At 37.9% G+C, this 25,262-nt stretch overlaps 2 protein-coding genes and 1 long non-coding RNA gene across 3 annotated transcripts in view; 2 read left to right on the top strand and 1 right to left on the bottom strand.

Moving 5' to 3' along the window:
- The window catches only part of LOC135938888 (uncharacterized), a 105,104-nt gene extending 94,124 nt beyond the window's left edge, over positions 1–10,980 (top strand). The window contains exons 7-12 of the mRNA XM_065482896.1: positions 6,045–6,213; positions 6,446–6,610; positions 6,991–7,273; positions 7,327–7,501; positions 7,561–7,767; positions 8,646–10,980. Of these exons, the coding sequence (XP_065338968.1) occupies positions 6,045–6,213; positions 6,446–6,610; positions 6,991–7,273; positions 7,327–7,501; positions 7,561–7,767; positions 8,646–9,400 (1,754 nt within the window). The 3' untranslated portion in view covers positions 9,401–10,980. The remainder of the gene's footprint in view (positions 1–6,044; positions 6,214–6,445; positions 6,611–6,990; positions 7,274–7,326; positions 7,502–7,560; positions 7,768–8,645) is intronic.
- LOC135938889 (uncharacterized) lies at positions 10,974–12,991 on the bottom strand. Its single transcript, XR_010574700.1, has 4 exons — positions 12,646–12,991; positions 11,628–12,488; positions 11,493–11,567; positions 10,974–11,439 (listed from the first exon to the last, which is right to left on the bottom strand). It is a non-coding gene; the product is annotated as an uncharacterized LOC135938889 (long non-coding RNA).
- A 1,866-nt stretch (positions 12,992–14,857) lies between these two features.
- LOC135938887 (snake venom 5'-nucleotidase-like) lies at positions 14,858–19,707 on the top strand. Its single transcript, XM_065482894.1, has 9 exons — positions 14,858–15,362; positions 17,767–17,961; positions 18,018–18,222; positions 18,353–18,550; positions 18,609–18,772; positions 18,826–18,925; positions 18,985–19,146; positions 19,199–19,402; positions 19,495–19,707. The coding sequence occupies exons 1-9, from the start codon at positions 15,021–15,023 to the stop codon at positions 19,671–19,673; spliced, it is 1,749 nt and encodes a 582-aa protein (XP_065338966.1). The 5' UTR covers positions 14,858–15,020; the 3' UTR covers positions 19,674–19,707.
- The last annotated feature ends 5,555 nt before the right edge of the window (positions 19,708–25,262 follow it).

Genomic DNA, 25,262 nt, shown 5'->3' with positions numbered 1-25,262 from the left:
ACGCGGTGCAAATTGTGATTTAACGAGTCAGGCCTATCATGATAAAGGGAATAATCTCGGCGTCCCCTTTTTGCCACTCCAGGCTCCAAGCGAGTCCCCAAAGAGAGAGAAAACAAACATATTTGAGGATGCATTTGCAGCAGACAGTTATATAGTAACTTAATACCCTGTTTTTCATACTATCTACAGCTGCAAATTTGGTTTAAGCTTACCAGAAAATGATTCTCCTATCCAAGAAAAATATTTTAATTTTTAATGAAGATCTAAAACTTGGAATAATTACTTTTTTGACATTTGTTTTGAATTTGTATTGTTGATAGCAAAATCTTGAAGAGTTAATAAATAATATTGAATGGAATAATCTTCTTTTACACCTGGTATTTTGACAAACGTATGACATTTCTAGCTTTACAAAAGAGAATGATTAAAAAAGAGCATAAAATATTATAACCAAAAATGCTGCCAACACTAAATAATGTTAATTATTTTTGGCAAAGCTTGAACTCAGCAAACAAATCACCTAGTTATTTGGTAATCCTGCTTAAACATTTTTTTATATAATCCCGTATGCATATGGTTTTTAAGGGGTAAAAAAACCATGTAATTTTTCTCCTAAAAAAATCCACCTACCCATTTCACTGCAGGCTTGCGTATATTTATCTAAAAATATTTCGCAGAGGTCAAGGCACCTCTTTATTTAACGAACATCTGTATATTTCATTTATTCTCAGCTTCAAAGAACGCGCCTCTGCAGTCTGCAGCACAATAATTATGTGTGTGATTCAGTCAAAATACCACATCAGCAATTTTGTGTTGCTCTCACGTGCAACTTCCTGCCTGAACCAAAAGCATCAATCTCCGTGAGTTGGCGACTTTGAAATCTGTTCCATTGAATTTTCGCGTCTCTTTTGGGGGCACATGTTGCTTAATCTTGGCCAAACTACAGGTGTTCCATCAACCGTAAGATTGTTTCAAAGCCGCAAGCAATAATTCAGACAGCAATATTGCCTTGATCGGCGGACACACCACCGCAACGATGAAATATGTGACCACTTTTCAACCTCTTCCCGCGACTACCAAATTTATAGTTTTGATTTAGCATCTCGAGTCACGGACGGCAGCAGATTTATTTATAATTCATTAACGTGCGCCCGGCTGAAAAGCCGCCTTTGCATCTCACAGCCGTAGTAGAGGCACTTAGGCGTTCCTTTTAGGGGGCCTGCCTTTTGTTTAAAATTGTTGCGCCTAAAACTTCACCTTCACGAAGTCCTTTAAAAGGAAGATCATTAATATTTCGGCGTTTTTAATGACTTAAAACTTTATGTTTCTTTAATCAGGCAGAATATTTCTATGAGACTGCAATCGTTTTTCATATTAAAGACTAAAAATGCAATTAAATTCAAATCATAATAGGGTTTTGAGGTAAAAAATTTAATTGTTTACCGTACTAAGCCGTTTGAGTCATCTTTAAAAATGTCTTAGCCAATTTTGCAATGCACCATGGTTTTTTAATTAAAAAGACGTCTTAAGTAAAAAGAAAAAATGTATTGCAGGACAAAAGCAAAATTTTGAAAGACCCGCAGGATAAAATTTATTGAAATTAATGAGCTTTAAATTTTTCCGGAAAAGCGAGTTTCCTAAACTGAAATAACTGAAAATTTTGATATCTTAGAAACAAAATCTTTACCATTAAAGATTGTTCTTTTTTCCCTACAAAATTGCGAAAGTAATTTTTCCAACCGTAGAAACATGCAATTGCTATACTTTCAAAAACTGCAACAAAATGCTGGCGACCTCTTTAAAACATGCGTCTTATTTTGCTTCACGTCATAATTTTAATAAACTCTATCTCCCTACGCAGCAGCGGCAACAGTTCAGTTCGCGCGGCTCTCTTGACCTTGATTAAGAGGCTCGCGAACGAATTCCGCCTGCTCCTGCTGTCTTTCCACCGAATTAATGTTCATTTCTCGACGTAATTAAGTTGCAGCCGCAAAAAAGAATACATCACTCGTCGGTGCTGTTGTTTTCTGCCAGGGGACTTTTTGAATTATGACACGCCATTTCTTTGTAGGGCCTAGCGCGTGTCTAAACGAGCTTCTTAGCCGCGTCTACTTTAATCCAGGTGAACTCTGCGGGTGTTATTTCACAACACTTTCACCAAGTAAACCCGAATTATGCGAATTGGTAACTGTTTTTAAATCTGCTTAGTTCGAAAGTTTGTGCAAATTATTTGCTATCCAGAGATTTTGAAATATGGACTGATATAATTTATGCTCTACGTTTTTATTTTATTTTTTACGAAGTTAAGGGCTTGAAATGAGCAATGGCTAATTAGCAAATTCAAAATAACCTTTCAACAAGTATTTTTTATACAAAAAAGTACATATACTTGTCAGCATATTTTTTTTATTCCTCAACCAGTTTTGGCGGTGTTGGCCTTATACTTCACGAGAAGGTCCAAAAAGTGCCTCCCATACTGATAATTCAGTAATTAAAATATTGCGTACATTTTATGCCAAAGCTTATTACATTAGAATTGAATAGAAATAAAAAATATTGCAATAATAAAAGCGTGTTCCAGATCTAAAGGCATGTTCTATTTTCCACGTCGCTTGATAAAAAGCGCAATGGTGCTTTTTAAACTAAAAGCTTCGCCGCTGATGGTCTGATGGAGTATCAGCTGATTTTTCCACGCTTTTGCCCCGCACCCTGTGAGCGCTCATTTCAGAGAGATCAAAGTGTGCCCTGAAAGAGCATTCTCCTGCCTGCATAAACCTATAGCTATTCTGAAAAATGTATGCCGACCGTGTTTTGCAATCGGGGAAGAATCATGGTATCTCGCGGTTCGCTGCATTGGATCAGAAGAACTCGGCGGGGCCACGAGAGCGATCTCAATTTTGTATTCATAAAGTTCTTCTTTGATTTAAACGCACACTCCTTTTGCCAATATATACGCATGTGCTGCTGCTCTCTCCAATTTTTCTTTTGATGTGTGCGAAAGCAGAAATGTCGGAGTGCGTTCTGCGAGTGCTTTTTTCAAAGCCTTTCCCCGCAGTGAATGAACTCTCAAGTTATATTACATATGCTCTTTGTTGAGTAGCTGAAGTAGAGTTATTTCGGATCAACTTGCGTTTTGCATATTTAGGGCAATCAATCTTACTTCAGAGTAAAAATATTTATTTTCTCAATTAACCGAACATAAAAATCTCTTAAACACACTTATTATGTTTTGAACTACAAGTAAGACCGTCACATATACATCAAATCTCATTTTCAGCCAAAATATATCTTTAATATTAAAATAGTAAAAAATAAAAGAAATAATTCATCAAAATATCGTGATTGATTAAAAATTGGAAGGTGGGCATCGGTCAAGGAAATTATCGCCGCCCACGACGCGTTCGGCGTGCGGCAATATAAAAAATGATTAGTCGCGGCGGGCTCTCAGTCAGCGGCACCATCAATCAATCATTTGTGGCGGCTCGCGAATCGTGCGCTTGGCGCATTTCACGTCGAGTTGTTGGCGAGGCGTCTGCATGCATCAAGCAAGAAAAATGTGATGACTCTTTTTATTTGTGTGCAGCCACACACGACGCGCGCGCTCTTCTCGGCGCTGATATTGATGATGTGTTTGTTCCATTGAGGATGCCTCTCGGAAAGAGCAGAGCACGCCGATAGATAGATTAATAAGCCAGACCGCCACGTGATTGATTTAATTGCGTAAAATCAGGAGCGCGCGTGCCTCTCGACGTGCAGCGCTCTTATCAGCTGCCGTGATTTGTTCAAGTGGTCCAAGCTGTCTGCCGCGTCTTGATTACTTGATTGTGGCTTCTGCTGATGCAATTCCCACTGATTCAATGGCTAGAAAATTGCCTGATTAGATGATAAGAAAAACTGATTTTTTTACAGGAAAATTTTCTTATTATATTATTAATCAAATCCGATTCTTTTCTAATAAACCAACTAAACCACAAAATTCAGATCCTTTAAATAATTTGGGCAAAATAGCTTTATCAACATTGAATTATGAATCCTCACCATTATTAGCAATCTTTTTAAGGACTCAAAAGAGCGTAAAGACTAGCAAATTAAAGACAAAAAATCGCATTAGTTTCTTGTATATGTTTGAGAAATTCCGATTTCGTTTGGGAGATTTCCGAATCCATTGGGGAAAATTGCTTTCGAGACATTCATTCAGGAAATGTTGGTAGAGTTCGCCTTTCACTGCGACCCCTTCCCCCCAAACAGTTAATGGAATATAAACCATATTAAATTTTCAAAAGTTTCAAGATTTTGATTTATTTGAGAGTGTACACCGACTAAAATTTTTGTTTTCGAAAGATTAAAATAACAATCTGCGTTAAAACAACTTTGCTAGCTCTTTAATTTTCCTCCTAAGACAAAAACTATCATTTTTGACAAGGAAAATGTTCAAAATAAGCGTCTAAAATTTTATTTCCTCGAGTGAAAGTCATATTAACTTCAGAAAAGAAATTAAATCATTTTTCAGAAATTAAAACTAAAAACTGTTCCCTAAAAATATATTTAAAGCCCACCATCATAGCTTCTCGCAAGTCTTAAAGACGGAAGAAAAACCTGTTGACTAAAATATTGCTAAAGCGAACGTAATTCAAGGTCTAGTTTGAGAAGCATCAATTTCCCATAAACATTTTTACACGTTCAAAAATGTTTAATCTTCTCACTAAGTGGATTTTTTTATGTTTCGTTCTCGAATCATATGTAAATTCTCCCGTCACAAGTGCGTGTAAAAGAAGCAAAACAAGTTCTTTGGAGAAGAGACGTCATGTAGATCAAAAGATAGTCAAAGACATTAACGTTCATCTTATCAAGCAGCGTGAGGAACAAATGGGCAATCAACGCGCTCGAGCTTTCGACGCGCGCGCACGGGTTTATTTTACTCGTGAGAAATTGCCCTGCTCGCGTATTTATTCGGTATTAGCAAGTGTCCATGGAAGACGCCAAGCGAGCGGCACCGGAGTCGATTTTTCATTCCGCCCAGGCATCCATCTCTCCTGCGAAACGCGCGCGCAACAAAATCCCGTTCGCAAAGCTAGCTGATGTATAGCTTGTCAAAATAATCACGATGATGGACTATCCAGGGTTGACTGAGGTCTCTTCGCAGGTCGGAGGTTGCAGCTTAATAGACGAACGTGGTCATTTATTATTTGTATGTTCTTGGGTGTCGCGCAAATCTCTATGAATGCTATTCATATAAATAAACGATCGGAGGCAAAGTTTCAGATGGTATAAAAAGGCGGAAGTTGCCAAAATGGTTGCTTGCAAATTTAAATTAAATGCAAATGATGAAGTGTTTGTTTAAAAAAAAATAATGACAGAATTATAGAATTATAATTGAAAAATAAATATTCTCTTTTACGCACAAGGAAAATTGCAACCAAAATTCTTTTTTATTGGGTCACAGCTTGATATATTTAGTGAAATAAAAGAAAATATTTATTTAAATATTCCAATTAAACGCTGCACGATAAAATATGTTGCATATTTTTTAAGAAAGGGTTAAGTTGCAAAGAGCATAATTTTTTTTATTTTCTTTTTTAATTTAAAGATTGCACTTTAATTTCTTTTTACCAAAAGAAAATTTATTTAGTTTATTATATTATTTTTTCACGAATATTTCAATCATTTTATTAAACAATTCATTTTTATTCATATAATCTACATAGAGACATGTTAATTCTTTGTTTTAATAAAAAATATATTTGCTCATAACAGGATCGCAATAAATCAGTCTTAAGAAAATAATCATTAATTCTTCTTTAGTTAGTGAGCTTTTTCATATTGTAGCATATTTGATTGCTTAATTTACATTTTTTTTTTTAATTCTAAACCTAAACGCGTTTAGAAACATTTGTTAGGTACTTCATTCAAAGAACTATGTCCGCATTTTCTGTCGGTTTCATCGGTTAAAAATTAATTGTAAAACTGTCGTTTTCCAAGAGCTTATACGTCCTTTATCCTGTCTTTGCAGTGTCTAATCTTTGTTCCGCGTGATCTGTTTGCAGCGTGGATTGGCGTGCTTTGTTTTGCTGTGTCACTAGCGACGGCGCCTCTAATTGTTGCTTTCTGCCGGCGCAAATCGACTCGACTGACGGCCGTGTTCGGCGGTCTGGTGATGGCCCTGGCCATGCTTTTTACCTCCTTTGCTCAGCAAATCCATCAAGTCTTCCTAAGGTAAAAAGTAAAACATGCGCGTCTGCAATACAGAGGAGGCGTGCGAAAATGGATGGCGCTTTTTACTCGCTGCGAGAGCCGCTACGGATTACACGGCGAGCAAAAAGTAGAGCCGGCCCGTCGCTTCTTTTAGTTCTGCTTAATAGTAAAGGACAGCAAATTTAAACCCGCCTCCAGATCAATAAAGGCAATTGCTTTTCTCTTACTCGACCGAATACTTTTTATTCCGCAGTTACGGGATAGTTTTTGGCGTTGGAATTGGCATGGTGCGTGAATCGTCGGGACTCATGCTGGGCCAGTACTTCAAGCGCAGAAGAGAATTCGTGGAAATTGTTGTGCAGGCAGGAGGAGGCATTGGCATCACGCTTTTTTCTGTCTTTTACAAGGAGGCTATAGGGTGAGTATGCACTATTTTTGTTAATTATTTGAGTTGTTTCGTGTGTTTTGACAATATTTACGATTAACATTGTGAATGTTAAAATCTAATTAAGGAGTCAGATATATGAAAAAAACTGTCGTTACTTATCCATGCCTTTGGACAGCACATAAAATTATAAAATTGCTGATAAATTGATTTCTAATTAGTAAAATTGACCAATGTGAAAGTACAATCTATGTTACGCATGTGTGCCAAAGAACTAAATGAAGAATAATCAGCATGTAAATTAAATTCAATTATGATAACTCTTAAATCATTATTTTTAAATACTAAAAATTATCAATTTTACTATCTTAATAAAAATAGCATTTTCATTTTTCAATATTTATCTGTTGCAGGAATATTGGTTGGCGCTTAGGCCTGCAAGCTGTAACAGGGGTTGTTTTTATCTCCTTCTTCTTGGGCGTGTGCTACCGCTCCGCGTCTCTTTATCATCCACAACGAAGAGCGATTTTGCATTTGAAAAACCAGAAGAAGAAGGTGAAGGAAAAGAAAGGCCACATAACCATAGAAAAGCCTCCGTTCTTCGATTTTTCTCCCCTAAAAGTCAGAACCGTGCAGATTCTGCTGATTTCCTCCGCCACCGCCGCGGTTGGGCTTTACACCCCGATTTTCTACCTGGTGAGTGCGCGAGTGCTCGTTAGCATGCCGTTCTGATTCCCGAATGAATTCAGGTGATGCATGGATACAACGAGGGCCTCGAGGACAGCGCTCTCGTTCTCCTGCAAACCTTCCTGGGCTTCGCCACGGCGCTCGGATGCGTCGGTTTTGGCCTGGTGGTGGTGCGGCCGAGCGACCAGTGCCTCATCTCCAGGCAGTATTTGTGCCAGGCCTCGATGGTCGGCATAGGTGAGCCAGTTTTGCGCGCCTACTCGAACGAATTATGCTAAAACCCACGCGAATTCCAGGAGTTTCGCTGCTCGCCCTCAGCACGGTGCAGGGATACCACGGCTACGTGCTGTTTGTGTGGATCTACGGCATATTCCTCGGTGGCTTCATCTACTCCCTCAAGATGTATGTGCTTGAGAGGGTGCGTGCCAAACATTTCACCCGCACTTGGGGATTTGTGCAGGGTGCCAAGGCGATACCTGCTCTTCTTGGAATTCCGATCACTGGTAAGGCTGAGCACGCACAATATGCGCTAACAAAGCTGGAGTTGACGTCGACACTTCCACGCGGGGCACAGATCATGCATAATATATTTTCCCTACTATTTTTGGATTCGCTCTTACTTCAGGCGCAATGAATATCAACACTGTTTGGTTATGTTCCACTAAAAAAGGGGGTTCGGCCTACAAGTCGACAGTCGTTCTCTCAATTAACATATAGTAATTTTAGACAATGCGTTTCAAAGCGGTATAATTTTTTCAGTAAATCTGCAATAACAAAGCGAATATAACATTTTTTTGTATTTTTGGCATTATCCTGAATTTATGTTTGCATTAAAATTATTATTTCTTGCAAATTAAAACTAAGAATGTGAAGTTTCTATTCATTTAGGTTCTTAGACTTTATTTATGATAAATTCAGAAAATTATCGCTCCCTTTTTTATAAATTATAAGTTGGAAATACACTACATATATGTCGGGAGGCATTTCATTTTATTGGGCAGTATATTCAGTAGCATCAACCTTCCTGAGAAAAAGTAAACTCTGGAATAAACATAAAAATTTAATTTTATTCCCCTCGTAAATGCGTTTTTTTTACACAATTTCTTGTTAATAATATTAAATGGTTTAAAACGCTAAATTTTGAAATATCTTTCAATAATAAAAAAGAAGAGGTATTTTAAAGGTTTAAGGTTTTTTCTAAATCAATGTGGATTTTGGCAAAACATGCTTTGGCCCGGTTGAGAAGCAACCAGCATAACCAAATGAATAAAACGCCTGCCAAATTGTGAATATGCAACCTGCGAGGCATTGTAGCCATCCAGGTTGCATACACCACACCATCATCACAACCGCTTAACCAAAAAATCTCTAATTGTTTCAGGCTACATCAACGAGAGCCACCCGAAGGCAGGTTACTACTTCTCGTCCTTCTTCACCCTTCTGGGGGCAGCACTGCTCTTCCTTATGAACTGGTACAAGCGGACAGTGGTGCAGCACCCGGACCCCAGCAACTGCCTGTCCTTCTCGGAGGCGCCGCCTTGCTCGTGCAGCACGCCAACGCCCGGGCCGGGCACGCCAGCGACCATGAGGTCTCACAATCAGGGCAAGATTGCCAAGAGCATCTCGTTCGCCACGACGCTGGACCTGGCGGACACGCCGCCTCCGCCGCCGCCGCCCCCAGCCGCGGCCAACGACCTGCTCGGCTGCATTTCGGAGGAGGCCCTGGTGAACCACACCAACTCGGCGGACAACTTCATCATCGACTATGACTTCTACCAGGGCCACAACCACCACGACCTCAACTCAGGTGGCTTCCCGGGCAAACGGCCCCTGAGACCGAACATGACGATGAGTCTGAGCGAGCCGGAGAGCCTGGCCCGCAAGGAGGTGCTGGTGAACGGCCACGGTCCGCACAACCACCACCACCACCATCACCACCACCACAACCACCACCACGCCCACCAGCACCAGACGCCGCAGCCGAGCAGGCACAACGGCGACGTGAAGCGGCGGGGGGACGAGGCCGACCCCCTGCCGCACATCCTGCCCAGCCCGGCCTTCTGCAGGCAACAGAGCTGGGCTGGCCGACCCGTCAAGAACATCACGGTGATAGAGCAGCTGACGACGTCCGTGTGACCCAGGCCCTCTCCCAGTGTGGAGGAGAGGCACCCTAGGACGTTCATCGAAGAACCGATTTACATTAGATGCTAGTTCTTTCTTGTGCGCAACACGCATTATCCCTCTCGTGACAATAAAATCGCAGTTGTTGTTGTTGCGTAGTGCCGGTTGTAGCTATTAGGGCCTTTCTCGTGACGCATGCGGTACCTAACTAGATCCAGTTAGGATTCTTGGTTGCGAATGCGTGGAGAGTTTGTGTTTACCCGTTCAAATACTCAACGATCTTTTCGTCTTACTTTTATTATCCGTTTTCTAGTCAGCTTTAGTTTTGGAGATTTTAATTTATTTTGTTGTTCTAACAAGACTGCACCAATCAGATGTAAAATATATTATGATTTTGTTTAAGTTTTCACGACAATCCTGTGCATTTGCGTTCTAAATAGCGGGAAAATCGATTTGCACTACTGTACCTTGACATTCACTTTAGGAGCAGCGCGAACAAGAAATGTGAGCATTGTTCAGACTCGTTCATAGGCTATTCATTTATTTACAATCTCTATATAACTGGCATAGAACGATTAGGCAAAGGACTCGCTCTTTGTAAGTCACTTTATTAATGTGAAAAACAGGGAAAATATACGCTGCAATCACATTTTAGTAGTGTTTACTCTAGAAGTAATGTTATTATGCAATATATTACGTCAGAAGAAAGAATCAAAATGTTTTTAAAAATGCTTCTTGGTGTTACAATAATTGTTCATTTCGTGTAAAAAATTCAAACTCTACAAACTCTAAAAAACAATTATTTATGCATGGAAATTGTAAATTTTTAAAGCAATATATTCAAATTTTAATTTCAATGCACATCATTGGCTGCGCACACTTGTTCAAATATTACAACGCGACAAATTTATTTTCATAATTAGGTATTCAAACCTAAGAGTTTTCTTAAAGTATTTAAAAATATTGATTGATATTTAAACGGATTGTATGATCAAGAAGGGGAAAATGAAACTTTTCAGAGGCACAAATGAATGGTATTGTGGGTGATTCGTGCGTTTTGTAAAGCTATAAAACCAATGTAATTTTAGCTAAGCACCAACATCTGTGATATGTAGGGAGGACAGAAGGACAGACAAAACATTGCTGATGCAGACAAGCGATCAATTCAAACATGTGATCAAAACGGATGCACGGTTGACTAGTAGGAATCTCGCAAAGCCTAAGTGACAGAATTCTAAACGGTTTTAATTGCTAATTTTAACCAAACTCACGAAGAATTGTAAATAAAAATAAACTCATTGTTGATGTTCCAAGTTAGTCGCATGCAGAGAGGCGCCTATCCGCTCGCGTATTAAAGTTGACAGGCATTTAGAGCTCAAAACATGATAAAATTAATTATTATTATTATATTAATGAGAATGTACTAAATATTGCTCGCATAGACGAGCACTTTAACGCACGACGCGAAATATCTACTAATAATAAATTATGCAGAAACACCATTGTCGTTGTAAATATTTTCCTCTACGACCCAACTATATTTATTGTTGTAATTGAAATCTAATGTTGGAAATTGAAAATAAAATAATTAACAAAATCAACTCAGTAATTTATTCCAGTGCTCCTTTTGAAATTTGACAGAAATTAGCTAAAATTTAAGAGCCAGAACGATTCGTGTGGAGGGCACGTAACAACCTTTGCAAACGGCTTTTCCATTTCGGCTTTCTTGCAGTTATCTGCTCGCCTCCCGCTTCCTCTGCTTCCAATTCCTCCTCGGCCTCACTGTCCAGCCACCATTCAAAGTCGTATGGCTGGTCGAATCGTCGAGTGTCCAGGTGGGTCTCAAACGGAACCTGATTCGCTGCTGACGAACTAAATTGTGCATCGGCCCGAGCTGCGATGCGTTGGTGCTCCTCGAAGAGCAGCCGAGGCAGAACCACGTGTCGGTAGACCCAGTCAGGGTAGCGAGGAGCGTCGCCAGATCCGATTCGGAGGAACTCTCCTCGCCCTTCAGGAGCGGGGTAATGGGACGGAAAGAAGAAATCGGTGTCGCCCTTGCATTGTGTGTGAAAATTGAAGCTGTTGTGCGAATTATTTTCATGCTTACAGACCCAGCTGGATTCCAGACGCGAAACACAAAGAGGCTCGGGCTAAATATCGGGCTTCTAGATTCCAGCAGCTCCTTGTCAATGGAGTTTTCGAACAAAATCATTTGTTAAAGAGAGATTTGCTCAAATTTTACCTGCATTTTTGTTTACAAAACCAACCAGAAAAGAACAGGAGAGGTGCTCCATAAATAGACCCAGGTCATTTGAAAATTTTCGCATCCAAATTGAATCAGAAAATAAGTTTAATTTAAACAACAATGGCAAAATGAGATATTTCTCTCATTTTTCCTTGTGATTGTTGTCTCTCTAGAATGGATAAAAATATGGTTAATTCTTTAAAAATTTGTTATGTATTATAATGATATCAAAAAGAAAGTGTAAATCGTTTGGCGACAACACACATTAACACTATACTTGACTGTTAAAACTAATCATTAACAAAGAATTTCAGGTTGATATGAAATCATGATTTTTTTATTTAAAGCTTTTGCAATAATTCCCCATTCTTAACCATTAAAAAAATCTATATTTAATGGTCACATCTCATCAATCATGCGGTCCCTAGTAGATCATGCAAAACTGAACAGACCCTATTTTTTAATTCTTAATTAAAAATGCTCTAAATAAACTACATTTTCGGTGTATTGATTAAGTGAGAAACTGTTAATGAGGAAGGTTTTTCTTTTTTGATGGGAATTAGAATTAAATAGAAAATTAAATGGAATTGGGTTTAAATTTTTTAATAATTTCAAACAAATTTTATCAGAATCAGGGGGAGTTAAGTTGACGCTGATTGAAATTTAAAATTTCGTAGAGCTTTAGGAAAAAAATTAAGGACTAGAATATAAGTTTTTCAAGCTTCATTAATATTTATAACAAATTAATTTTATACAAAACCGTCATTGGCAAGCAAACATGCTAAACTAAAGGGCGAACGTCTTTCTGACGTTGTTGACCTTCTGCATCAGCTTCAGGTGCGTTGTTGTGAGCGGCTCCTTAAGAGAATAATATGTAATTATTATTTAACCATTTAGGTAATTAAAAAAGAGAAAACAAAATCAATGATTCCTTTTACTCAATTACAACACTCTCTTGCACTCTCTTCTTATAAACTAGATAAGCGCAATTCACTGCGTATTGTTGCGTACATACCGTCCATAAAATATTAAAACTGCAGAAAACAGAGTGTGATTAGATTGATGACGTTGAAGGTTGTCAATCATCTTCTCTTATATCGTAATAAGGGTCACCAGCACTTCTTGTATCGCTCTCAAGAATGGGAAATGACGTTTCACGCGCGAGAGTGCTGAAAATAATTGGACTATTCACCTTGGGGCGAATATATCAATTATACAAATAAGTGTGTGCTCTTGAAAAGCCGTTTGACGCGTACTTCGGCACAAATATTTGCTAAGAGGATGCACCGGCAGTGAAGCAGCGAAAACGCCGCTTTTGTTGTGTTGCTTCCAGCGGCCAATTTTATCTATCTTTTATTGTTCAGTAGTGCTGATTGTGAGTGCGCGGCGCATGTGAAACGGTCTTTATTGCCCGCAGCTATTTTGGCTTCCTTTTCGCGGCCAAGAGACCTGAAAAATGACATGGCACCTCTGTGGAGAGGCTTGTATTTTTTGTTCAACTTTGTAACTTTATTTGGTGAACTTTTGTAACTAAAAATACAATTTCTGGACTTCTCTGTTGTAACTATAAGGTAAATTAAAAGCTGTGTTTCTAGCAAAACTTTCATTAAAAACGATTCTTGTATTTAATATCAGTTTTGAACTGGCGTGGAATGGCTCCCCGATTCACTTTGGATCGCATTTTAAATACATTTTGGGGGATTCTTTAGTTTTGGAACGTAAAGCAACATTTAACAGCACAGTGGCCTTCAAAAGCTTAGATTTGAATTGTCATGTCAAGGAGGCAAGAGTTCAGATTTAATATAACACATGATCACACTGAATATGGTGTTGTTAGCTTCCAGGCACCGGAACCTGTTATTATTTCAAGATTTAAAAGTCATCTCAACACGAAGAATAGAATTTTTATGCACCAAGCATGAGATGAGAAAAATAGTAATCAGGATGTGCTCCCTACTTCTCTATAGAAATTTTACTTCATATTTAAACAAATAAATATATTGAATATAATTAAAACCAGGCTTCATCCTCGTTGTCAATTAAAGAGAAATTCGTCTGAAAGGGGAAAATTTAGCTCACGGAACAAAAAGGTTCCCTACCACCTGTGAGATGTGCGTGTTATTTAACAAAGGGGTGGCTTAGAATTTGTTACATTTGGTCTTTGGAGCTTGCCTCAAGTGCCTCATGAATAGGTGGGTGTTTTTTAAGAATTGTATGGAATTTATATGATTTTAGATGTGACATTATTGCATTGTTTGTATTTGATTGTAATTGTAACTCATGATTAGGACGTACTTGATGACGTCGAAACTGGTCGAGAAATAAAGAAGACGAATTTCTCTTTAATTGACAACGAGGATGAAGCCTGGTTTTAATTATATTCAACATGAAAACAACCTCGAGTGGTCACACTTTTCAAATATTAAATAAATATATTTTTCTAAGATTTTTAAATTGGAAATAAAAACTTATCTCCTGCTGCAATATCATATATGAACTATTTTACAACCCTTAAAGCTAGATTTAAGTAAACATTTGGCCACAAAATAGCATAAAAACTTTAGGAAATAAATAAAAACAAATTTCTAAATATATTGCAACAAATGTTCGAGTGTTTTGGTAATGTCATTTTTGCCTGTGTCTATATTTTGGCTTTGGCCTCCTGGGTAGCTTTATCTTGAACACGCTGTTTGGTTGACATTCCCCTCTTCTGTTGTAATGTATTGTTTTTAACATTGTGACAGCGACCAATCCCAGTATCTTTTCGGGTTGTAGCACAATTTGCGTGTTGCAAAAATCACTCAACAATTTATGCAAAAATCGAAAATCAACCCTTTTGTTGGGGATACTGGCTATAGGCGCTGCCACAAAATGTTTGATTTCATTCATGAGATTAGTGTACGTTATTCTGTTCGGTAAATGAATGCTTCGTTTGCGTGGAAAATTTTGTGCATCTCGCAAGTTGATCTATTTTGCCATTCGTGAAAAATTTGTAGCTTAAATAAATGTTACACAAAAAGCGCAAATAATAATTTAAACGCCATCAAGTGGTCAACTGAGAGCATCATCTTCGCGCAACAGTATTAAACGAGCGGTAAATAATAGAGTTAGAAATATTAATAATATTTACCATTCAAGAGCTTAATAATAATACCATCATTTTGTTATCAGGGACCGTTCTAATCCATCCACAATAGTAGATAGCCTTTGAAATGTTCAGAGTCATTGTTCAGGCAGCGACGGTTATTCATTAAGCCCACACTCCACTTTCTGCTCGCGAGAGCATGCGCCTGCCGCCGCCGCCGCCTTGGAGCGAGAAGAAATCGAGCTCGCGCTGCGCCAACCCTGCTGCAGGTGCTCCATTCATCAGTTCAGGTTAAAGGAGGCACGATGCTGGCCGTCACAGTGGCCGTCTGCTTGCTGGCCGCCGCCGGTTCGATGGCCGCGGCCGACGGCCACTTTCGCCTGGTCGTGCTGCACAACAACGACATGCACGCGCGTTTCGAGCAGACGAACGGCAGGTCGGGCAAGTGCTCGCAAAAGTTCCTAAGCACCAACTACTGCTTCGGCGGCTTCGCCAGGGTGTCTCAGGTTGTGAAGGACGTGAGAAGCGCCGAGAAAAACGTGTTGTTTCTGAATGCGGGCGACACTTACCAAGGCACCACTTGGTACACCGTGCACAAATGGCGTGTTGTCGCGTTTTTCGTCAATTTGATCGGATTGGACGCAATGGTGAGAGAAATTTATTTATTACACTCAATAAAAATTGCGCCAGAATAATTGTTGAGAAATTCTGCAGCTGTTGTGATGACTAGAGAGTGACAGTCGTTTGAATGATTATTTACTCGGAGAAAACATGTTTGATTTTGATAAACTTCATTGCGTTGAACTTTGTACATAATGATTTTTAACCAATATTTGTTCAAGAGTTTGTTAGCAATTTTACTGGCTGACTTTTAAAAACCAAATCCCCTCTCCCACAAAAAATCCATATAGGCTATAGTTAGTTTCAAATGTTTTTATAGTTTTTTTTATAACCATTAAAATTTGGCCATAGACAAACTCACAACAAAAGAGATAAAGTGAACCACTAATTTTGAGTCCCACATACCATATTTCATTACTTTCCAAATCATTCCTAAAGTTTCGCTTTTTTAAATCAGTACACCATGTGATAAAATTGATGCACAACCAGCGCTTTGACGCTTATTGGCTTATTGGCTTATTGTATGAAGATGTGATTGAAATATTAATTTTTACTCACTCATTGTCAGTGCGCGCGTGCTTATCCAATACCACGCAACCAGTCAATCAAGACCAGTTGACTCAAAAGGAGCTTATATATGCGGCCCAAGTTCTATGTTTCTTGTGTTTTGTGTGGTTTTAAAGAGGAATGATACTGCAAAAGCCTGGAAAATGCTTGTTGCCAATGCATAACCTCGCCTCTTAGGATTCAGTTAAAGCCTTAATTGACCTAGGAAGCGCTGTAATTTTTTGAGAAAATGGCTTGGAAAGTTACCGTGCTTTTTAAATGGTAATGGCTGTCTCCTTACTTGAAATCCGATTTAATTTCAAAACCAAGAGTTTGCCCAATAAGTGGCATACACCGTTGGATAGATCTCGACGAGAGGAATCGGAATATGCGAAGAAAATATGTTCAAGCACTGTAAATTTTGGAGAAAATTGGCAAAATTTGAATTTTTATTGTAGGAAGGTCCTTTTTTATTATTGCAAATTGTTGAACAAATTGTTGAACAAATTGTTTATTGATCAATTGTTTATGGCATCGAACAATTCAAATAATTTTCAATTGTTGCCCAGTATCATTCCACTTTAAATAAATCATGAACAATAATATACAATGTATGTATTGTTGAGCGATTTTTGTAACACGCAAATTTTGCTACAATCTGCAATCCGAAAAGACTCTGGTATTATCCGCTGCCACAGCTATGTCATCCACGTGTGCACTACTCATTACATTAGGCTTTGTTTTCAATTACACTTCTCTTCTGTCACAACCGTTTGCATAAAACTGCAATCTGATTCCATTCGTCTCCTCGAAAAGTGTTTGTGGTGTTTTCTTCACATAGTTGTTATGACTGAGAGGAAGAAAACGTGCCTGACTCTGTCTGATATTAATTCAAAACATTTTGTGCTGCACCGGTGATTACCACTGACACGCACTAGAATTAACGCAAAACCGTGGGCGCAGACTGACAATTATTTGTTAATCTTGGCTACATTGGGCTAGATCCCACTGCGATGAATTACAAACAAGCCTCAGGTTCTGAAATGCTGTAAAAATATTGACCCTCTCTTTCGTTTTTTAGTCTATGCAATTATAACTAACTGAAATCTGAATCGCGAATGTTGAGCGATTGTTGCAACACGCAAATTTTGCTACAATCTACATTCCGAAAAGATACTGGCATTACCCGCTGCCACAGCTATGTCATCCCATTTTTATCAGGGCTGGGAATCTCCCGGGGAGTTTCCGTAACTTGCAGTGCAGGTTTTTTTGCGGTTTCCACCAGTTTTTGTTGTTTATAATAAATATAATATATTAAAGAACTCGAAATTGACCAGTTTTACCATTAAAACATGGTAAAACGGTATCTAAAAATCTGGAGTTCACAGCATTTTGTATTTTTAAATGATTTTTTCGTAAAATTATTATCTGATACAAATTTTATAAAAATGTTTGCTTTCATAAGTTAGCAAGAGCTAAAAATACAAGAATCGATAGCTGGAAAAATTGTTTGCAAAAACCGGGAGAAACTAGCCGCAAATAAAGGATACGCGAAAAACCTAATTATTCCCATACCCAAACCCTAATTGTTATCATAGCAAAATAAATTAAAAGACTGATTAAATGATAATAGTGACTCGATAATTGTGTTGGCTCTCACATTGTTAAAAGGCATTCTCAGGAGTATCAAAAGCAGTGGGAGATATTTGTTCAACGTTTGAAATTTTAAGCACGTCCTTTTGTATCAACGATGAAGAAGTTAAAGGCGCCTCGGCTGCTCACGAAAGCGCCATAAAGTGTTGGCCGCTTTTTAATGACATCGCCTATGAACTATGAATAATTTTCCCCAAAATCTCATTATTTTTTCCAATCGATTATTTGCAGAGCCTTGGCAACCACGAATTCGACGACGGTGTTGCTGGTCTTGCTCCGTTCCTGGAAAACGTAACCGTGCCAAATCTGGCAGCCAACTTGAATGTGAGCGGGGAGCCAAGCCTAAGCAAACTGCGGCCTTCGGTTGTCTTGGAAGTAGGCGGCCGGAAAATTGGAGTAATTGGATACCTCACACCGGAAACTAGAGTTAATATTCAAATTGTAAAGAAAGCAGCCCATTAAAATATATCTTAAATTCGCAGGATCTGGCAAAAGACATTGGAAATGTCGAGTTTGAAGATGAAGTTACAGCCATCAAAAGAGAGGTCAAGCGTCTAATAGCATCAGGCGTTAATATTTTAATCGCGCTTGGCCATTCCGGTCACACGGTAGACAAAAAAATTGCTCAGGAGGTAGATGGACTGGATTTGGTAATTGGAGGCCACACCAACACGTTCCTCTACTCAGGTTATTGGTTTTACCTTTAGTAAAATTGAGTCGAGAACAATAATTATGCAAATGCGTATTCACTTTAGAATAGATCAAATTTTTCTTTAGTCTCTCGCTAGAGGAGTAACATTTTTTTTATTAATTGCAGGCCACCGACCTGACTCTGAAATTCCGTCTGGTTTGTACCCGACGATGATGAAACAGGCGAGTGGAAAATTGGTGCCAGTAGTGCAAGCGTACGCTTACACAAAATACATGGGAATGCTGAACATGACCTTTGACGAAAACGGGGAAATTGTGACGGTTGAAGGAAACCCCATTCTTCTCGACTTCAACATTAAAGAAGGTATTTATTTATTTTACGCTGATACTCGATTCCTTGTATTAATTTATAATTGTAACAGATCCAGCGATTTTGGCCGAGTTGAAACCGTGGGCTAACAAAGTTGCCAATTTGACAAAGGAAAGAATCGGGAAAACAATGGTTTTCCTGAACGGATCTCAATCTGCCTGCAGGATGGAAGAGTGCAATCTGGGAAATCTGATCGCGGACTCCTTTGTGTACCACGTGACTGGAAATATGATCGATTTTTTGCATTTTTCTTATTATTTTTTCTTTAGAATGCGAGATCGTATTCCGGTCAGGGATGGACGGACGCTCCCATTGCGATTCAGAACGGCGGCGGAATAAGGAACTCCATCGACAAAAGCAGCGATACGGGTTCGTTACTATTAGATATTTTCCTTGGAAAAACGAAAAAAATCTTCGCCTTTTTCCAGGATATGTAACCATGGAAGATGTTCTGGCCGTTTTGCCATTTCAGAGCGGTATTATTAAAATGAAACTCAAAGGGACATACTTATTAGAGGCACTGGAAGAAAGTGTTCGCTATTATGATTTCGCAGGGACCGAAGCCCCTGGTAGATTTCTTCAGTATTCAGGTTGGTTTTAGTTTTATTTTCTGACCTTTTCTATAAAATTCAATTGCTCAAGGTCTCAATGTGGTTTATGATATGAAAAAACCACCTGGAGAAAGAGTAAAATCAGCGACAGCACGTTGCGGCAACTGTCGAGTGCCCGTTTTTTACCCGCTCGACCCTGAGGAAACCTACACCCTGATCATGAGTACTTATCTCTCTGATGGTGGAGATGGCTTCCGCGTTTTTAGCAATCATGGGATTAATAAATCAACGCTAGGTAAAAAAAATCGTAACTAGTTTCAAGCTCCTTTTTTTAATGTCAAGAGATCACATATTTTTCTTATAAAAATAACGTGAATAATGTTTCAGACGCAGAGGAAAGCTCAATATTTGCCGATTATATTAAGCAAAACAGCCCGGTTTTTGCTGCCGTTGAGGGCAGGATCACGCTGTTGATTGGAACCGCAGACAGTGGAGCCGCTTCACTTTTTTACCCGTCTGTCCACATAGCTGGGATTGCGTTACTTGTTGCTTATTTGCTTCAGTGATCATTAAATAAAATGAAATAATAATGGAAACCACCATAAACTCTTGTTTATTTCTACTCTACATTAATTTCAAACAAAATCTTAACGCTGGTAAGCGATTTTTTTCATTTTAAAAATTTGAATAACGCTTAACTTTATTGCTAAATATTCTATTTTCAATTTTTCAAGATAAAACTAGGAGATATTTAACAATCTGCTCGATGTCTTGCGTTATATCAGAAAAGTTAAAAAATATATAGGGAAAAATAGTCTCTAAAACATAATACAAGGGAAATTGCATAATATTTCAAACTATTTTTATGAACTGGAATACGTTAAAATCGCATTAAAAGTGTTTGAGGAAAATGAATGAGGAAAAATTTAAAATAATATTAACAATAAGAGTCGAAAGGTGTGGCGAGGTGCGGGATTCCCAGTGAAAGAGGTCGCAGCGACAGCTAGCAGAGCACCCACTGTATTACACGGTATTACACAGCTCCAGTGCTCCCGCAAAAAGTGGCAAAAATATATCTGAGAAGTGGGGCAATAATATGAACAGTGGTGCTGCCACCTCGACCGCGCTTTTCTCCAACTGAACTAAACGACTAAACAAGAATCACCTGGGAACTGTCAAACAGTAGCAAAAATTCATCGATAAGAATTCCCCCAATCAATTACCTGATTTTTGTGTGATAACGATTTGCCAGCGTAATGAGATTTTCCTGCTGAGTTTCTTAACACCTTGTGTTGGTAAAATCAAACAAAGTTTTCTTAGAACGCCGGAAAAAACACTCGGTAAGTTGTAAATTTTCAACGAAAACAAACGAATGTGAACTTAGTTAGCCGCTCGCGTTAGCCGCTCGCGAGAAGATAGCCGCTTTTTCAACAATGTTGCCAACCTAAATTTTTTTAGACGTTTTGGGGGATGCTCGTCTCGTTTTAAGGGATAGGGGTGATTTTAGCAGTGCCTAAACGATATGAAAAATGTCTTAGAGTTGAAAAGTTATTGGAGAAACTAAAAAATGGGTCCAAGTTTAGAGTAAAAAATTAAAGGGGTGGGTTTTCCAGGGGGTACGTGCCCTTACTCAATCTCATTTTGTTCAGTGCAATAAACTGAATAATTCAGGTCAATTTGAACGACTTTGACCAGCCCTAACTCGAGATTTTTAAATTAAAGTTCGAAAATGGGCAATTTTTAAGGGAAAAAATTATTTACACGGATTTTCCAGGGGGTACGTGCAATTACTCGATCTCATTTTGTTCACATAACTAAACTGAATATTTCATGTCGATTTGAAGGACTTTGACCAGCCCTAACTCGAGATTTTTAAATTAAAGTTCGAAAATGGGCAATTTTTAGGGGAAAAAATTATTTACACGGATTTTCCAGGGGGTACGTGCAATTACTCGATCTCATTTTGTTCAGTAAACTAAAGTGAATAATTCATGTCGATTTGAAGGACTTTGACCAGCCCTAACCCGAGATTTTTAAATTAAAGTTCGAAAATGGGCAATTTTTAAAGGAAAAAATTAATTTCACGGATTTTCCAGGGGGTACGTGCAATTACTCGATCTCATTTTGTTCAGTGCATCAAACTGAATATTTCATGTCGATTTGAAGGACTTTGACCAGCCCTAACCCGAGATTTTTAAATTAAAGTTCGAAAATGGGCAATTTTTAAAGGAAAAAATTAATTTCACGGATTTTCCAAGGGGTACGTGCAACTACTCTGTCTCATTTTGTTCAGTAAACTAAACTAAATATTTCATGTCGATTTGAAGGACTTTGACCAGCCCTAACCCGAGATTTTTAAATTAAAGTTCGAAAATGGGCAATTTTTAAAGGAAAAAATTAATTTCACGGATTTTCCAAGGGGTACGTGCAACTACTCTGTGTCATTTTGTTCAGTGCATTAAACTGAATATTTCATGTCGATTTGAAGGACTTTGACCAGCCCTAACCCGAGATTTTTAAATTAAAGTTCGAAAATGGGCAATTTTTAAAGGAAAAAATTAATTTCACGGATTTTCCAGGGGGTACGTGCAATTACTCGATCTCATTTTGTTCAGTAAACTAAAGTGAATAATTCATGTCGATTTGAAGGACTTTGACCAGCCCTAACCCGAGATTTTTAAATTAAAGTTCGAAAATGGGCAATTTTTAAAGGAAAAAATTAATTTCACGGATTTTCCAAGGGGTACGTGCAACTACTCTGTCTCATTTTGTTCAGTAAACTAAACTAAATATTTCATGTCGATTTGAAGGACTTTGACCAGCCCTAACTCGAGATTTTTAAATTAAAGTTCGAAAATGGGCAATTAATAAGGGAAAAAATTAATTGCGCAGATTTTCCAAGGGGTACGTGCAATTACTCGATCTCATTTTGTTCAGTGCATCAAACTGAATATTTCATGTCGATTTGAAGGACTTTGACCAGCCCTAACTCGAGATTTTTTAATTAAAGTTCGAAAATGGGCAATTTTTAAGGGAAAAAAATTAATTTCACGGATTTTCCAAGGGGTACGTGCAACTACTCGGTCTCATTTTGTTCAGTAAACTAAACTGAATATTTCATGTCGATTTGAAGGACTTTGACCAGCCCTAACCCGAGATTTTTAAATTAAAGTTCGAAAATGGGCAATTTTTAAAGGAAAAAATTAATTTCACGGATTTTCCAAGGGGTACGTGCAACTACTCTGTGTCATTTTGTTCAGTGCATTAAACTGAATATTTCATGTCGATTTGAAGGACTTTGACCAGCCCTAACCCGAGATTTTTAAATTAAAGTTCGAAAATGGGCAATTTTTAAAGGAAAAAATTAATTTCACGGATTTTCCAAGGGGTACGTGCAACTACTCTGTGTCATTTTGTTCAGTGCATTAAACTGAATATTTCATGTCGATTTGAAGGACTTTGACCAGCCCTAACCCGAGATTTTTAAATTAAAGTTCGAAAATGGGCAATTTTTAAAGGAAAAAATTAATTTCACGGATTTTCCAAGGGGTACGTGCAACTACTCTGTGTCATTTTGTTCAGTGCATTAAACTGAATATTTCATGTCGATTTGAAGGACTTTGACCAGCCCTAACCCGAGATTTTTAAATTAAAGTTCGAAAATGGGCAATTTTTAAAGGAAAAAATTAATTTCACGGATTTTCCAAGGGGTACGTGCAACTACTCTGTCTCATTTTGTTCAGTAAACTAAACTAAATATTTCATGTCGATTTGAAGGACTTTGACCAGCCCTAACTCGAGATTTTTAAATTAAAGTTCGAAAATGGGCAATTTTTAAAGGAAAAAATTATTTACACGGATTTTCCAGGGGGTACGTGCAATTACTCGATCTCATTTTGTTCACATAACTAAACTGAATATTTCATGTCGATTTGAAGGACTTTGACCAGCCCTAACTCGAGATTTTTAAATTAAAGTTCGAAAATGGGCAATTTTTAAGGGAAAAAATTATTTACACGGATTTTCCAGGGGGTACGTGCAATTACTCGATCTCATTTTGTTCAGTAAACTAAAGTGAATAATTCATGTCGATTTGAAGGACTTTAACCAGCCCTAACCCGAGATTTTTAAATTAAAGTTCGAAAATGGGCAATTTTTAAAGGAAAAAATTAATTTCACGGATTTTCCAAGGGGTACGTGCAACTACTCGGTCTCATTTTGTTCAGTAAACTAAACTGAATATTTCATGTCGATTTGAAGGACTTTGACCAGCCCTAACTCGAGATTTTTAAATTAAAGTTCGAAAATGGGCAATTAATAAGGGAAAAAAATTAATTTCACGGATTTTCCAAGGGGTACGTGCAACTACTCGGTCTCATTTTGTTCAGTAAACTAAACTGAATAATTCATGTCGATTTGAAGGACTTTGACCAGCCCTAACCCGAGATTTTTAAATTAAAGTTCGAAAATGGGCAATTTTTAAAGGAAAAAATTAATTTCACGGATTTTCCAGGGGGTACGTGCAATTACTCGATCTCATTTTGTTCACATGACTAAACTGAATATTTCATGTCGATTTGAAGGACTTTGACCAGCCCTAACTCGAGATTTTTAAATTAAAGTTCGAAAATGGGCAATTTTTAAAGGAAAAAATTAATTTCACGGATTTTCCAAGGGGTACGTGCCCTTACTCGGTCTCATTTTGTTCACATAACTAAACTGAATATTTCATGTCGATTTGAAGGACTTTGACCAGCCCTAACCCGAGATTTTTAAATTAAAGTTCGAAAATGGGCAATTTTTAAAGGAAAAAATTAATTTCACGGATTTTCCAAGGGGTACGTGCAACTACTCGGTCTCATTTTGTTCACATAACTAAACTGAATATTTCATGTCGATTTGAAGGACTTTGACCAGCCCTAACTCGAGATTTTTAAATTAAAGTTCGAAAATGGGCAATTTTTAAAGGAAAAAATTAATTTCACGGATTTTCCAAGGGGTACGTGCCCTTACTCGGTCTCATTTTGTTCACATAACTAAACTGAATATTTCATGTCGATTTGAAGGACTTTGACCAGCCCTAACCCGAGATTTTTAAATTAAAGTTCGAAAATGGGCAATTTTTAAAGGAAAAAATTAATTTCACGGATTTTCCAAGGGGTACGTGCAACTACTCGGTCTCATTTTGTTCAGTAAACTAAACTGAATATTTCATGTCGATTTGAAGGACTTTGACCAGCCCTAACTCGAGATTTTTAAATTAAAGTTCGAAAATGGGCAATTAATAAGGGAAAAAATTAATTGCGCAGATTTTCCAGGGGGTACGTGCAATTACTCGATCTCATTTTGTTCAGTAAACTAAACTGAATATTTCATGTCGATTTGAAGGACTTTGACCAGCCCTAACCCGAGATTTTTAAATTAAAGTTCGAAAATGGGCAATTTTTAAGGGAAAAAAATTAATTTCACGGATTTTCCAAGGGGTACGTGCAACTACTCGGTCTCATTTTGTTCAGTAAACTAAACTGAATATTTCATGTCGATTTGAAGGACTTTGACCAGCCCTAACCCGAGATTTTTAAATTAAAGTTCGAAAATGGGCAATTTTTAAAGGAAAAAATTAATTTCACGGATTTTCCAAGGGGTACGTGCAACTACTCTGTCTCATTTTGTTCAGTAAACTAAACTAAATATTTCATGTCGATTTGAAGGACTTTGACCAGCCCTAACTCGAGATTTTTAAATTAAAGTTCGAAAATGGGCAATTAATAAGGGAAAAAATTAATTGCGCAGATTTTCCAAGGGGTACGTGCAATTACTCGATCTCATTTTGTTCAGTGCATCAAACTGAATATTTCATGTCGATTTGAAGGACTTTGACCAGCCCTAACTCGAGATTTTTTAATTAAAGTTCGAAAATGGGCAATTTTTAAGGGAAAAAAATTAATTTCACGGATTTTCCAAGGGGTACGTGCAACTACTCGGTCTCATTTTGTTCAGTAAACTAAACTGAATATTTCATGTCGATTTGAAGGACTTTGACCAGCCCTAACCCGAGATTTTTAAATTAAAGTTCGAAAATGGGCAATTTTTAAAGGAAAAAATTAATTTCACGGATTTTCCAAGGGGTACGTGCAACTACTCTGTGTCATTTT

Source organism: Cloeon dipterum, chromosome 3, assembly GCF_949628265.1.
Source record: "Cloeon dipterum chromosome 3, ieCloDipt1.1, whole genome shotgun sequence".
In the NCBI taxonomy this organism is placed as follows: Eukaryota; Metazoa; Arthropoda; class Insecta; order Ephemeroptera; family Baetidae; genus Cloeon; species Cloeon dipterum.
The sequence above is the reverse complement of the archived record's forward strand: the minus strand, read 5'-3'. Positions and strand labels throughout refer to the sequence as shown.

Bases quoted from the DNA above. Each gene is read 5' to 3' on its own strand.
- LOC135938887 (XM_065482894.1), top strand. From the start codon at position 15,021: ATGCTGGCCGTCACAGTGGCCGTCTGCTTGCTGGCCGCCGCCGGTTCG. The intron at 18,926-18,984 runs GTTCGTTACTAT...GCCTTTTTCCAG, and splicing joins CGACAAAAGCAGCGATACGG to GATATGTAACCATGGAAGAT. The intron at 19,147-19,198 runs GTTGGTTTTAGT...CAATTGCTCAAG, and splicing joins TAGATTTCTTCAGTATTCAG to GTCTCAATGTGGTTTATGAT.